General features: G+C 36.0%; 1 protein-coding gene across 5 annotated transcripts in view; it reads right to left on the bottom strand.

Annotated features, from left to right (window-relative positions):
- Hmcn1 (hemicentin 1) overlaps positions 1-15,870 on the bottom strand; it is a 413,611-nt gene that overhangs the window by 72,177 nt on the left and 325,564 nt on the right. For all 5 annotated transcript variants that reach the window (XM_047520702.1, XM_047520699.1, XM_047520701.1 and 2 more), the window contains 6 exons: positions 14,100-14,259; positions 11,848-11,972; positions 11,459-11,642; positions 10,806-10,903; positions 8,803-9,081; positions 1,475-1,671 (listed from right to left, as the gene is read on the bottom strand). In XM_047520702.1, the coding sequence (XP_047376658.1) occupies positions 1,475-1,671; positions 8,803-9,081; positions 10,806-10,903; positions 11,459-11,642; positions 11,848-11,972; positions 14,100-14,259 (1,043 nt within the window). The remainder of the gene's footprint in view (positions 1-1,474; positions 1,672-8,802; positions 9,082-10,805; positions 10,904-11,458; positions 11,643-11,847; positions 11,973-14,099; positions 14,260-15,870) is intronic.

Consider the following 15,870-nt stretch of genomic DNA (forward strand, 5'->3'; position numbering starts at 1 on the left):
TAGACAAAGACACTAAAAAAGGCAGCAAAGTAAAATACACATTGTTATAACAGAGGTATGTACAAAATGCTATGAAAACACAGAGGAGCAGAGGCAGCAAGATCAGTCTTGGGACTTGAACATGTTTAACTTTCCTCTTCAACACCATTTTTTATGGTTCTTTTATTGTTTCATATCTAATTGTATTGTATGCAGTTTAATTTCCATTACAGGGAAAACTTTTTAAGGGTTTTGATTCAGTAAGTGGTTTGGATGTTTAACCTAATTTTTTTCCCTGAGTTACTGCCACATGTGAATGGAGAGAAGAGAATGGAATGGAAGGTGTGTGCTCCATGATGCTAGGAAGGTACTGTGCCGAGATGCACTGGTTTGGCTTTTGCATCCTACCCAGGACTAAGACCAGCTCCATCACCGGGAAACAGTGAGAACTTGGCAGGCAAGTACTTAACCTTTCTGTGTCCCATTCTGGGTTCGTAGAATGGGGCTGAAGATGTTGCCTCAGTTGTCAGGTGCGTGATGGCTACGATACAGAGTCCCGGGCTGAACACAGCACTAACACCACTGATAACTTAGAGTCCTTAGCACGCACCTCCCAGCTTCCTTTCCTTCCTCTTTGTCCAGTAAAAACACAAACAAAATACGATTAAATAACTTGCCATTCTACATTCAACAGAGAGATGATTATGGAAACATCAGGAGCAGTAGCGACTCTGCTTTTCTCCCTTCCTTTCCTCCTTTCTTTTCCCATTGGCCACCAGTCTACGGCACCAGTCTGAACACATCATGTTAAAATATTTTTCTAAATCCCTGGAGTATGAGTTCAGTGTTATTATTTTTATCTCCAGTTTACTAATCAGGGCATTAGGAAACGGATAAAGATCTTTGTTACATAAGGTCCGCCTTATTAGCAAAGAAGGTTGTTGTAAGACATACCTGACAAATATATTCTCTCAAATATATTTCTCTCAAATATATTCACATTTCAGATGAATTTCCTTTAAACCAAAAGAACCAGACAGTTTTATTGAATTGATCATTGTTTGAAAAAAAATAATGTTTCTCTTCAGCCTTCCATATTTGCTGGTTCATTCTGAAGAGCAAAAGCACTCTTTTGAAGCCTCACATGTATGCATACTGGATTACTTTCTGCTGGTTACGTAAAGAGTGATATGGCAAAAATTAAGAGCTTCAGGAAATATACTAGTGGAACTGTGAAAACACGCAAAAGCTAACAAGAAGGTATCTTGTTTTCTTTTTCTTTCTTTTTTGTATCTTGTTTTCTTTAGAGTTTACTTTTAGACACTTCTTGTCTTGCTTCAAGTCATGTCTACCCAATCATGTCTATCAGAGAAGCAATTCAGTGATCTCTGATGTATTCAGATGTAAAAACATAATTTATTCAACAATTCCTATATATTATCAAGTGAGAAGTTTAACCTAGGATAAATACAACTCTATGAACTTTGATGCTTACCTGAGCACTAGAGATATGAAGAACTGTTCCCCCTCCCAGAATTTGCACCTGATCCATCTGTGGAAGGGGCCGACCATCTTTCATCCAGGAAATTTTAGGGGCAGGAATTCCAGAAGCAATGCAGGCAAGTTCAAGTGGATTATTAACAATTACTGATATCTCCCCAGGTTTTTCAGATCCATTAATGTGAGGTGGCTCTATTTAAAGAGAATCAAAAACAATAACGAACTCCCCCCTGCTATTTGATAAACTACTGCTGATTAGAAAAAATTCAAAATCTGACTCAAATTGATGTTCATATAATATGAATTGATTAGGACACAGAAACTGAAATGATCATTCCTAGATGTCATTACCCTTTCTCACTGGCAGTATTATAAAAGGGATGGATCAAACTCATGAGAAATCATGAAGGAAATAGTAGCTCATTACAAGGTAGTTATAGAGAAACTGCTGAAATCTGTTAATGGGGCCAATCTTACTTCATTGTAAAGATTCAAAAACAATAAAAACTAAACCATTAAAAAAACCATTTAAATAGCAAATGGTCAATAGAGTAGACGGAGAGGAATGAGGAGAGGGAAGGGGGAAAATGCTGGGGATGGAATTTGAGCAAATTACATCCCATGCTTTTATAATTACGTCAAAATGAATCCTAATGTTATGTTTAAGTAAAAAGAACCAATAAAAAAAGCAATAAAAATGATAAAAACTAAACCTATTTTGTATTTCTTTTTTGGAGAGGTACTTAAACCTATTAATGTGCTTTTGTACCTTTTAAACACTGTTTCTACAAAAATAACAGGTGAATGTTATGCAATTTTGCTATTGTGTTTCCCATGTAGAATTTTGAGAGGAAATAATGACTTCGAGGATGAAGAAAATGGCTGTATTTGGAGAGGATGATTTCTGCACAAAACATTTGTTGTGTCTGGGCAGGAGTAATGATCTCTTTTGTTACTTATATTTCTAAATTTACCTTCTTCAAGAGAAGGTTAAAGAACCCAAACACTGGGGGAACATATTACAGTTCCTTAAGCCAATTACCCCTAAGTTTACTTCCTTTAAAACAGGCTTAAGTGCTGGTGTGGATGTGGGGAAAAAGGCACACTTTTACATTGCTGGTGGAGTGGCAAATTGGGGCAGCCACTCTGGAAAGCAATGTGGAGATTCCTCAGAAAACTTGGAATGGACCCACCATTCAATCCAGCTATCTCACCCTTTGGTTTATACCCAAAGGACTTACAATCAACATACGACAGTAAAGCAGCCACATCAATGTTTATAGCAGCTCAATTCACAATAGCTAGATTGTGGAACCAACCTAGATGCCCTTCAACAGATGAATGGATAAAGAAACTGTGGTATATATACACAATGGAAAACTACTCAGTTTTAAGGAAGAATAAAATCTATTTGATGGTAAATGGATGGAGTTGGAGAATATCATGCTAAGTGAAATAAGCCAATCCCCAAAAACCAATGTTTTCTCTGATAAGTGGATGATGATACATAGTGTCGGGGGGCAATGGTGGGTGGGTAAGAGAAGAATGGAGGTACTTTGGATTATGTAGAGGGAAATGGGGTGGGAGGGGGTAGGGGAAGAAAAGAGTGGACTGAGACAGACATTATTATCCTATATTCATGTATGATTACTTGAATGGTGTGAATCTACATTGTGTACAACCATAGAAACGAAAAGTTGTACCCCATTTGTGTACAATGAATCAAAATACAGCCTGTGAAAATAAAAAAAAAAAAAGAAAATCAATCAAACAAAAAGGTACCTAAGTACATGAAGGCGAGTGGAAAAATAGGGGACAGAAATCAGGTATTGGTCATTTTTCCATTTTCATTTGTATGTGAATTTTTAATATAAATGCAGGGATGTAAAACATTGATACAAGTCAGAATGTTTCAGTGGACAAGTTTCAGTAGCTCAACTTTATAACAATTATAAATAAAACTGTCAAATTAAAAAAAAAAACAGGCTTATCTATAGGAAGGATAGTAGAATGAGTCGGACGTTACTTCCCTAGGTTTACATATAGAATACACGACCAATGTGATTACACATCATGTTCGATCAGAAGAATGGAAAGTCGTACTCCATATATGCATAACATGTCAAAATACATTCTACTGTCATGTATAACTAATAAGAACGACAACAGAAAACCAGGGTCCCCTTACAATGGATATTCCAGTGTTCAATGAAACCTTCACAGTTCAAGATTTTAGCTTACTATTTCACAGAACATCCCAAGTAGCTGTTGGACAGCTCCAAAAGTTATCTGGGGGTTTTTGTTAGTTTATTTGCTTTTGTTATAAATCAGGCACATAGTTTCGAAGAGTGAGTCACAGCACAGATCTAAAGTCATTGTCCATGGCAAGTCTCCAAAAGAGGGATAGCAACTTATTTACCTAATAGGACAGTTAGGATTTGGTGAGATAAACTACATATTTCTTTTGTGCTTCTGTATGTGTTTTATTTTCCAGTTTAAGGTCTTTTTCTTAATTATCACTGCTACAATCTCTAGTAAAGTTGTTGGTGTTGTCATTAAAATCTGCTTCCTAAACATTTCTGTTAGTCTTCATTTTCTTTTCTGGAATCTGTTCTTTTCTTGAATCTGTTCTTCTATATATTATAATTAGGAAGTCAGTATTTCTTAATCACTGCCCCACACGATTCTTTTTATACTTCTTTGTATATTATCTACTGCTGCTGTCAAGATATATTTGCTAAAATGCAGCTTATGACTGATCTAAGATTACAAGATTTTAATGGCTCCATGTTGCTTACAGAATGCAATAAGACACCTCATCATGGCTTCTAAAGTTTCCACCACAACATGGTTTTAATTTGTATTTATAATATTATCTACTTTTAATATACTTATTTGTGACTTAGGCTTCAAATTAGGGTACTTCTCTCCTTCAATAAGCCCCATCCTTTCTTTCTCCTCATAGTCCCACCTGCTAACTGAGCATGCTGAAGTTCCATCAAGGTTCATGAATGTCATTAAATTCATTTGAAAAAACCACAAGTTTTTTCTTGATTCTTTCCACTAACTATAAAATGTCTACCCACTTTGATTTCCCTAGCGTGTTGTTTGTACCACTCAAAGGCCCTTTAGCTGATTCTCCATTTTACTATAGCCATTGTTTTTGTTCTTTTTTACTTATTGACTATTAACTGCATGCCAGTCACTGTGCACACAAATATTAATTAGGCATGGACTTCTCCTCAAAAGTTCATAATTTAAAATAGCATCAACAGTAACAGCAACATGGTCCCAACTGGCTTAAACCGGTCTACAGATTTTATATGTGTTAAGTGATTGTGACTATTTTTACTTTATGTGTGGACTGTATGTCTTGTACTTGGGGCAGAGTAGAAGGTGTCTATGATTGTTTGGATATGAGGTGTCCCCCGCAAAGATCCCGTGTTAATGCAGGAATAGTCAAAGTTGAGATGATTAGATTATGACAGCTGTAACCTAAGCAGTACATCTTAGTTTGAATGGAGTAAGTGGGTGCTAACTGTGGGCAGGCAGAGAGTGGCTGGAGGAGGTGGCCACTGGGATGTGACATGGAAGGGTTTATCTAACTATGGTCCCTTCCCTACTCACTCTCTCTCTCTCTCTCTCTCTCTCTTGCTCTTGCTCTCTTGGCTGCCAGGAGTGGAGCAGTGCCTCTCCACCACACCCTTACTGTGATGTTCTGCTTCATCTTGGGCCCAGAGCAATGGAGCCGGCCAGCTGTGGACTGCACTCTGACACTGTGAGCCAAAATAAACTTTTCCTCCTCTAAGCTGTTCTTATTAGGTATTTTAGTCATAGGGATGAAAACCTGACTAACATTTTGTCCACCTGTGAAGACTCCAGAATTTACAGTTGAGATCTCTAATTTGAGCTCCAGATTCATAAATGAGCTAATAAATTAAACATCTCTATCAGAATATTCAAAAAGCACTTTAAACTCAACATGTATTCGGATTGATGCTGTGGTCTTACTCCTCAAAACCGGGTTGTTTTCCAGCATTCCCTGCATCTGTGCGATGAATCTACCAATCATTTAGTCACATAACCCAGAATCAAGAGTCACCCTTGACACCTTCTTCTTCATCAGTCCCCTTTGTCCAAATTCATAACTAAATCCTAATATCTGTGTCTGCAATTATTTCCAAAATATATCTTTACCTCTCACTTATGACACTCTCTACTTGAACTGATAGCTCTTTCTTCCTGGTTATAGGTGCCTACACAGTAAATCTGTAAAGAGGCAGCTCTTTAGAGATAGGCCTTTCCTGTTTTTCCTGCTGTTATTGTTGTATCTAGAGTGGTACTGAGTTATGTGGGGGTGAGCAGGCGCTGCATGATTATTGACTGATCAAGCTGCGAAGGCCAAGAGAACTGCAGATATCTGAACTGCTGTACCATATAACAACTGACTACTTTTGACACCTCACTCATTGAGAAAAGCAAAAGTCCTTTGTTCAAGTTAGGGGAGGCCCAAGATGGCTATAGTTAGGCTTCCTCACTGTGACTTCTGGCCAGCTATGTTTTCAGTATGTAGTCAAGGTCATAAACATCCTGATTCAGCATATGTATTTAAGGTCATAAACATCTGCTTGTGAACATGAGCTTACTCATAGAACCCATGGCACTTACACCTTCTTTGTTTGGCCTGCACATAAAAAAAGGCTTATAGAAAGATTCAAGGGCTGCTCCCATCCCTAAATAAAACACATCTACTCTCCCGACTGTACCTTGCATCTTCTTTCACTTGCCAGGATCCTGAATGTGTTTCCCAGGGTCTGAACCCCCAAAGGATATCAAGCTGTTATATTTAGACTCTCAGAGCCAAACACAATTCCTGATAATACATTGGTCTCTCGGAATCTACTCTTGCTGTGCTCCGAAGAAATTTCTACTTTGCAGATAGAGTGCTCTTTTCAAGCTACAGATCTACTCATGTTTTCCATTTGGTAGAATTTCAATGATCCTCCTTGCTATAGGATAAACCAAAGTTCTTAATGTGGTCAACAAAGCCCACTGTGGCCTAGACCCTGTCAAACCTCCCTGGCTTGGGTTTGTATGATGCTCTCTATTGTTTTCAATGTTCTAGTCACACTGGACTTATTCAGAATTGCTAATATACCATGACAACTCCCACCACGTGCACAGAATTAAGTTGAGAACAAGTAAGGACGTTTGCACTCTGAGCAGAAGCACTGCTTCACATGAAGAGTTTTTTGGAGTTGAATGGAATTAATTTTCAATAGATGCTGAAATGATGAAACTTCTCATATTTCTACTGAGCCAATTTTAAAATCTGTTTTAAGAAAGTATTATCCTTATAAACTCTTCAACTGGAAGGCTGTTTGTTGTTCCCTACTCCAACAATATCATAGTCATTTTTCTTCTCACTTGCTTCATCCAGAGACTAGCTAATCTCTGATTCTGCTTATGAATTCCTGAAGTCCAAGAGGAAAATTCTCTCTCTTTCTTCACTGTCCAGGCCCTGCATTTTGAGGCCTGGATGAATACAACAGTTTCTTCGATTCATTGTTCACTGTCACCAGAGGGAGCTTTTGGAAATGAAATCTGGCTGTAACATATTCCTTAAGATTCTTCTTGTTTTTTCATGAGGTCTGAACCTCATAAAATGTTCTCAAGGTCCTTCAGAGTTTGGCCCCTGCCAGTATACATTTCCAGTCTTGTCTCTTCCTTTCACGTTCAGTTTACTTGAGCCCAGACTGACAACTCACATTCTGTCACCTCTAGGTGAAAAATGTAGGTAAAGATCTCTAACTCTCCACTCACTTCTATGGTCCCACCTTTCAGGGCTCAGATTTACCCTTGAGATCTAATCTGGAACTCACCATCCTGTAGAATGGTATACATCTTCATCCCACTCAAAAGTAACTACTTGTTCAGGGTCTGTGTTCCTCCCAGGCACAGCAATTTGAGAGCTAAGATCTCATATTTTTTATTCTATAATGCATTCAAATACCTGACACACAGTGTATCACATAGTAGGCATTCATAATTATTTGTTCAACAATGAATAAAAACATGCCTGACATAAAATGTGTATCTGATAGTTAACACTTAAAATGTGAGTAATGAAGTACAAGATTGTGTGATGTCATTGATTATAACTCATATTCTGTGAACTGATGTACAGTACAGGGAGTTGTTATTCACCTATACCCATCTCCCAGATGCACATTTTCTTCGATCTTTTATCTCTAAATATCCTGGAGAACTTCCTGCACTAAGATCCTTCATTCTCTGAAAGTCCTAGCTATAACCAGGCTCTCTCACTTTGCTTATTCAGTATTGTTCTTTCTCCCTCTACAGCTATAACTCCAATTAATCCATCTCAAAAGTATCTGGTTTAGTTCAATTCAATCTAACAAATACATGAGGATCCTCTGATATGTCAGAATGTCATGCAAAGCACTGGAGACACAGCAGTAAGTAAGATGGACAGTGCCTCATATAGTTTAACTAGGGATGAAGCAGACTTTAGAGTTTCATAAATCATTCAATTTTAACAGGTGCCTTAGAAAGATTACTGAGCACTCTGAAAACATAGATCATACCCTCTTAACCTAGACTCTTACCAAAATTCATTTTGCTGTTCTCCATAAGGAACATTTTTGTGCTATGTAAGGAGCCTGGCATTTCCCCTACATCACAGTGAAAAAAAAAAAAAAAACTCCAAAAAGTCCTGATTTTGAAATAACTCATTTCATTCATCTTTCTTTCTCTTCTAAGGTCAAATCTTCAAAGAAAAGATGTGGCTTCTTTTCCTGCTATTTGTTTGCATGTAAGATATTGGAATACATACTCTAAATATTTACGGGAAGTGCACACAAAGGTATGTTGAACTAGATAGATGATTTGAAACGATTATTCCATCTATAATCTACATATTGGGTTATTTAAGATTGAGATAACATGTAATGGTATAAATATTATCCTTTCTCATCAAAATTCTATTATCAAATATGCTTTCAGTTCTTCACAGAAGTTAAAAAGTTAGCTATTTTAACTAGCTCTAAGTTTTTTCATTAATCTTTTATGAGTAGGAGTTCTTATCTTTTCAGACAGATAACAAATAGATACAACAACTGAAATTTAACATGTTTTGGATGAGAGTAATCCTAGGTAAATTACAAAGCAGAAATAAAAATAGAATAAAGTTTTTATGAATTTTTGTTCCATAGCAAACGATTCTAAGAATTGTATTTACTTCCTGAGGCTTCACAGCCATTGACCTTATACTCCTCTGTATTGATCAGAATGTTTACCTACCTAGGACCTTCAGGTTAAAGTGCTTGCTGACTTCTCCAGCATCATTTGAGGCAATGCAGGTGTAGGTTCCTGAATCTGCAGTCTCTGCCTTGATGAGCTGGAGGACCATCCCTTGAGTGCTGACTGTCAGGTGGGCATCAAGCCTCAGAGGCTGGCCATCTCTGAGCCAGGACACACTGGGGGTCGGGGTCCCATCTGTAAAGCATGTCATAGAGGTGGAACTGCCTTTGACAATGGTGATTTCCTCTGTCCCCATGGCATTGTCCATATTTGGTGGTACTATATAGAAAATGAATGGGCAAAATTCATACATTTATTATAATTTGAGATAAACTAAAGTAAAACCACCAGCTATTAAATACTGTCTCTATGGTCAGTAAAAATATACGCTTTAAAATAGCATATAAAAAGTTTGACATTACTACAAAAACATCCATTAGGTAAGCCTATTATTTTTGGGGTGGAGGTTGGACACAGAGTAATACATTCTTTAATGGATAGGTATCCCTCAATGAAAAGGGGTATGACTACAAATTTCTCTAGGTAGATCCAGAAGGACCTATGACCATACAAACTTTTCAGTTCAACAAGTTCTGTAATTTACGGATAGTGAAAAACATACTTGGGGGTTAAAAGGCACATCAAATTACATACTAGTTAGCACAGTTAGTGTAACTTCTAGTTTCTCATGTCTACAAAAGATGTTATAGGCTCATAATGTGAAGTAGAATAGAATTAAATATTCCAGAAGATCAGAGGCAAAACTATACATAAAATATATATTTAATGGTAACACCAGTTTGGGGAAACACGATTCCAGGATTTACTTAAACAGATAAGACTAACAGCATAGGAAATAAATCAGACTTGTCTGGATCAATATCTCATACAAATATTTTGCATGTATTTTTTTAAATAAACCTATTATTAATCTTCCAAATATTAGCAGTGAAACTTCGAAATTGTTTTCTTGTAGAATATGCAATCAGTGTGTTTTAAATTTTGGTGATTTTGTAACTTTTAAGGTTTGTCTCTCTCTTTCTCTCTTTATCTGTGTTTTTGGTTCTGGGGACTGAACCCAGGGGTGCTTAAGTCACATCTTCAGTACCTCCCACTGCCTTTTTTGGGGGGGTTGGGGGACAGGGTCTTGCTATCTTGCTTAGGACCTTGCTAAGTTGCTAAGGCTGGCTTTGAACTTGTGATCCTCCTGCCTCAGCCTCCTGAGCCACTGAGGTTTCATCTTTTTACTTTGTTACAATGTATGAAATAGTTCTAATAGTACATTTCTACTACTTTATGCAAAATAAATAAAATGATATCAAATTCTAGAGTAAGTTTTATATAATACAACATAAACTATGATAATTAGTTACTTAACTGTTCTGAGATGTTCCTGGAGAATTAAAAACATTTAGACCAGCAAAATCTCAATGTTTCAGAAATGGAAGGTTTTGAGCTCTTTACCGATGCACATATATAGAGAGAGATACACATATGCACACGAATCTATTCATTTTAAATATTCTAAACTACTAATGTTATTAGGAAACAGTCTTGACTTTTATGAAAGGCAGGTTTTATGTCTGGATTGAAATGCTATTTTAAAAACTTTAGATTTGATTTAGTGCCACATGCCAGGTCAGAAGAGTACTGTGACACTCAGTACGGTCCTATAAATATAGATCCCTTGGGAGAAAAACAATCTTCCCTAGTTAGCAGTATGCTTTTTCACCAGGTATTTTTAAGTTTTTGTTATTTTTAGTTGTAGATGGTCAAAATACCTTTATTTATTTATTTTTATATGGTGCTGAGGATTGAACCCAGTGCCTCACATGTGCTAGGCAAGTGCTCTACCACTGAGCTCCAACCCCAGCCCCCTCACCAATAATTTTTGAGAGAAGAAATCCAGATCTCTAAATCTGGCTAGAAGTCAATTTTTAAAGACAGCCTGTGGATGAAAACTGGATATGGAATAAAGCAGTAGGGTCAATTCTGTGACATACCGAGCACTTGGAGGCTGTAGTGCTTATTGTCCACCCCAGCTCTGTTGGAGGCCACGCAAGTGTACACGGCGACATCAGACACCTGAGCTCTCACAATCCTGAAAAACAATTTGACCCAACATTTCATGATGTAATTGAACACACACAAGTAAAATAATTATGACTTAGTAAATTAGAGAAGGAGATTTATATCGAGACATGTTACTTATGAAGCCTATATCCCATCCATCACAAAATACAGATCCCCCAAATATGACTGGTTCTACAAAAGTGAGTATGCAGTAACAATAAGTCACTGAAAATAGAACACATTTTGAAGAATGAATATTTTGCAAGCACACATTAACAGGAAATGACGCATACATGACAATCACGTGATCATAATAGGAATCTTCCTCTCCCTAGAAACATAACATTTTAGTTAAAACAGTAGTTTTTGACAATATGTATGTGATAATGAAAGACCCATTTTATCCAAGCCATTTCAATATTATACGTTGTATCCTTTCTCTACTAAAAATATACGAGAAGGGGGAAAAAATAAGTAACAGTCAAAGCTTAGGAAAAGGTATTTCTCAAACACTGTTTAAATGAGGAAACAATCACAGTTGTTTTATGTGCTCAGGAAGTCACAAGCAATAAAACAGGTTTACCTGATAACGTGCCCTGCGGACAACAACCGAATATGGGAGGAGAGAGGCAGAGGAAGTCCATTCTTCAGCCAGTTTATTTGAGGCGGGGGTGTTCCTGTGGCTCTGCATTCAATATTTATTGAAGTATCCACCAAAGCCATCAGTTTCTCTGCTTCTTCCTTATTACCTCTAATTTTAGGTGGAACTATATGATGCAGAGAGTAATTGAGAGAGGAAGAACGCAGCATTAGTTCAAATTGCTTCAACTACAATTGCCCACATTTCTGTTTTGTGTCCCAAAAGGCAACGGAAGTGTCATTAGATTTAAAATTAAAAGCCCCAGACACCTGTGGCTTGCTAATAGCCTCTTAAGGTAAATTAGTTAAGAAGGGGTGATATCTCATATTTACCAAAGACATTCAAGTTAAATATCCGGTCTTCTTCTCCAGCAGAATTAGTCGCCACACAAGTGTATTTCCCCATGTCTGATGTAAGAGTGCCATAAATGTTTAACACGCTGCCATTTGCGGTCACCCTACAGAAAAGGTCCAATAGAGGCACCGAGATAGTTAATCTGGGGTTACAGTCTGGAACACTCGTTCCAGATTACAGGGTTCTTTAAAAAAAACATACCACCATAACATGTCTTCATTTTGGATAGACTGGTTCAGATTCATTTCATGAAGCGCATGGAAGCCTAATAAAGTTAAAGTTAGAGAAACCGATGGAGACTCAGGCAACCAATGAAGATCATACAGTAATAGGTCTCCTATTTGCCCATCTCCTTATGAGAAAAAAGGGAACAAAATCAGGCTGTGAACTTCCATATCCAAATCACAGGCGGAGACATCTTTTTCTCAGAGTTAGAAAATTATATTCTTAGTTATCGAAGTAAAGTTTGAATGAAATGAAAACCACAAAAAATTCTGCTATGAAAACTGAAGACTGTTACAGTAGATGAGAAACTGAAGAAATCACACATCCGAAAATCTAACTACAGAAAACTGAAGACTTTAATGAGGGTGAGGAGACTAGGATAATTTATTTAAAGTAGGACAACTCAAGATTATGTCTGAATATATTCAGTAAAAATTTTTCTACAAATTGCTGAAGTTTTTCTATTGAGTTCATCATAGAAAATAATAGGGAAATAGATAATTGAAGATATCTAAATTAACAAATTATATTATTTTTTCTTTCCACACACCATTAATTACCAAAACAAAACTTCTTGTGTTTTAGGAAGAGGTTAAATTGTTATCTACAGTTATTTCAACAACAGTAATTTTATTAGACTCTCCCAATGTTAAAAGGAAATAATCTGTTTCTATTATGTTATTAAGTGTCATATTTCGATATTGAGAATTATAATGTCATTATCTGGACATAGTCGTATATTCTTTTGTCAAAATGTGAACATTAAAATTCTGTGAGTTTAGGCATGTTAGTAAACAAAAAAAGCAGGCTGCCATTATCAAAACAAAGAATTAAGTTGACATTGAGAAAATTACTTTTTCAAATTATTCCACTTAAGAAATCAATACATATTGTAGAATAGTGACCAAATCATCAACAAAGTAAAAATAAAAATAAGCAAACTTATGATGTTAGTATAAGACAGGAGTGAAAGACCCTAAATCCCTAGGTATGATATTATAGAAGATCTTTAGGTGCCACCAAGAATCTAGAAGTTGGCCTGGAATATCGTCAATATCAGCTTACCTAATAAAGTAATTAAATACTTGTCAATTATTCAGAAATGTTCACATAAAAGCAATAAAATGTAAAATGTGCCTCTAAAATTTAGTCAATGGGCAATTTACCCAAACTTGTAAAGGGGACAAATATGTAAATTTTAACATCAAATGAATACAAAGGAAATAACACTTATCAGTCATTAAATTATATATTCAATTCATTGACTAGAAAATACACTTCAAACCCCTCAATTTAAAAAACAATAAGTTTTATAATACATTTAATTAATTTCTACTTATGCATATAATTATTCTATATGTGTATGTAACAGGACTTTGTGATGTTGTCATCTTGCAGAGTGTGGAATTCTGCATTGTCCTTTTGAAGGAACAACATTCAGCTGAAGATGGAATTTGGACAAACCACTATAAGGAATGAACTGGGTTATGATGTTGTTGTTTCTTCCCTAAAAATGAGCCGAGCAATATATGAAGTTGGATGGTTTGAGGACTCAAAATATATAGGATTATTGGTAAATCTTTTGTGAGACAAAATTGGCTTGAATTTTGCAGAAAAGAAGTAATTACCTTACGTTGTGGACTTTGGTATGGGTATTCTGAGATTAGAGGAATAAAATCAGTTAACAGTACAATAATTAACTAACCTTTTGAGGAATGAGTACCTGAGGCAATTTTATAACACAGTAAATGAATAAGGGTTGACATCTCTCTCTCTCTCTCACACACACACACACACACACACACACACACTCACACACATTTTTGAGTGTTCTCTAAAGGGAATTTGTATACAACATTCCAAATATTTATCTTTTCTTTTTGTGATAGTGATAGCCAACTTCCAATGAGATGGAACTTGGCATTATTATTCATGTGAAATTTGAAGTATTAGGCATTGTAGAAGACCTTATGATTTATAATGCAAAGATTAATTTTAAACATACCGGATTCTTTCTGTTTCACTGTTAGTTATGGTCTTTCCGTCTCTAAGCCATTGGATGAGTGGGGTGGGAATGCCATTTGCATTACAGACCAGCTCAACATTTTCCCCAAGAAGGACACTGACTTCACTTGGAATCTCAGCACCAGCAACACTTGGAGGAACTGAGAAATATTTAGAACTTTCATTAACAAGGCTCAAGAAAATAAATTCTAATGAACGTGACAGAATCATAGAACATGCCATTTTTAATTCATATATTCTTCTCAGATTAAGATCAACTACTGTTGTCTTCATTAATGACTTTTAAATGAGAAAGATAAAGGAACTAAATCACTTCAATATTCCTTATATATCTGTAAATTGATGTAATTATTTAGTTGTAGGGGCTGGTGACATATCTGTCTCATGGGTGCCCTTCCAGCCAAATATAATCATTCACAGATTAAATCCTCTATGGATAGTTCTTCAATGGATAGAATTAATATAATTAAGGAGAATCTGTTTGGTGTTTTTTTTTTCTTTCTTTTTTTTGGGTACTGGGAATTAAACCCAGGGGCAGTTAACCACTGAACAACATCCCCAGATCCTTTTTGTATTTTATGAGACAGGGTCTTGCTGAGTTGCTTAGGGCCTTGCAAAGTTGCTGAGGCTGACTTTGAACTCTTGATCTTCCTGCCTTAGCCTCCAGAGCTGCTGGGATTACAGGTATGCCACCATGCCTAGCCAAGAATCTGTCTTAGAAAACATTGGTATAAAGGTCTGAGAAAAAGTATATAACTTAGTTATTTCTTTCTCCATTATCTAGTCTAAATAATATCTGAACAATGGGTAGGCTTATTGTAGTCTTCAGAATCTAATAGCTTCTGTTCTATCTAATCATCTTTGCACTTTAATGATTTGATCAAGAAATAATATGAAATAGAAAGGAACACCTTTAAATTCCTATCCTATACAATATAGGTAAAGGGTTGTGCTGGCAGCAGGTCACATGCACTCCCAGGAACCAGTTTTTCACATCTTTCTCACTCTGCGTTCAGTGATGTCACGTGGGAAGCTGGAAGGAGGTCGTGGTGGGCCTAAGTCCTCCAAGAAAATGGCAAATAAATGGTTGTCTCCAAACCAGGGTCTCTATGCTTGGAGCATCAATTGCTAAACATTTACTAGCACATCATTTTGTAATCTTTCCAAATATTATCCTAGTCATGTAGAAGATGATAAAAACTATGTCAGATCTACAGAATTTAGAATATTAAAGAAGTCAAGTCAATAAGAATGTTGACAAGACTTTCTATAATTAATGTGTAATATATGCCAACCACTGGACCAGACCCTATATGCAAACATTATCTCTAGTCTAAAGATATTCTAAACTATAGAAAAATTTCAGTAAAATGTTTGGTTATACCACATAAACTAGAGTTGGTATCTATATATTATTAATGCATAAACATAATTTTTATGTTTATAAACAACCTCACTTACACAAGTAAATTTATAGACTTGGCATCAAAATAAGCTATGCCAATTTGAAATAAATAAGCATAATTCAATATAATATATGTGTATGAATATATATATATGCAAATAATAGGAAGGTAATAATTTCATTAAAAATGGAAAAATAGATTTCCTAAGTTCTACTACTATGTTTTCTCTCATTTACGACCATTCCCGTGAAAAGAGAATTTACTGATAAATATGGGACAATTGACAGTATTTTTGGTGACCTACAGATATTTTGAGTCAATTGCTAATGATCCCTTTAAATGTAG

Source organism: Sciurus carolinensis, chromosome 12 (genome assembly GCF_902686445.1).
Source record: "Sciurus carolinensis chromosome 12, mSciCar1.2, whole genome shotgun sequence".
Classification (NCBI taxonomy): domain Eukaryota; kingdom Metazoa; phylum Chordata; class Mammalia; order Rodentia; family Sciuridae; genus Sciurus; species Sciurus carolinensis.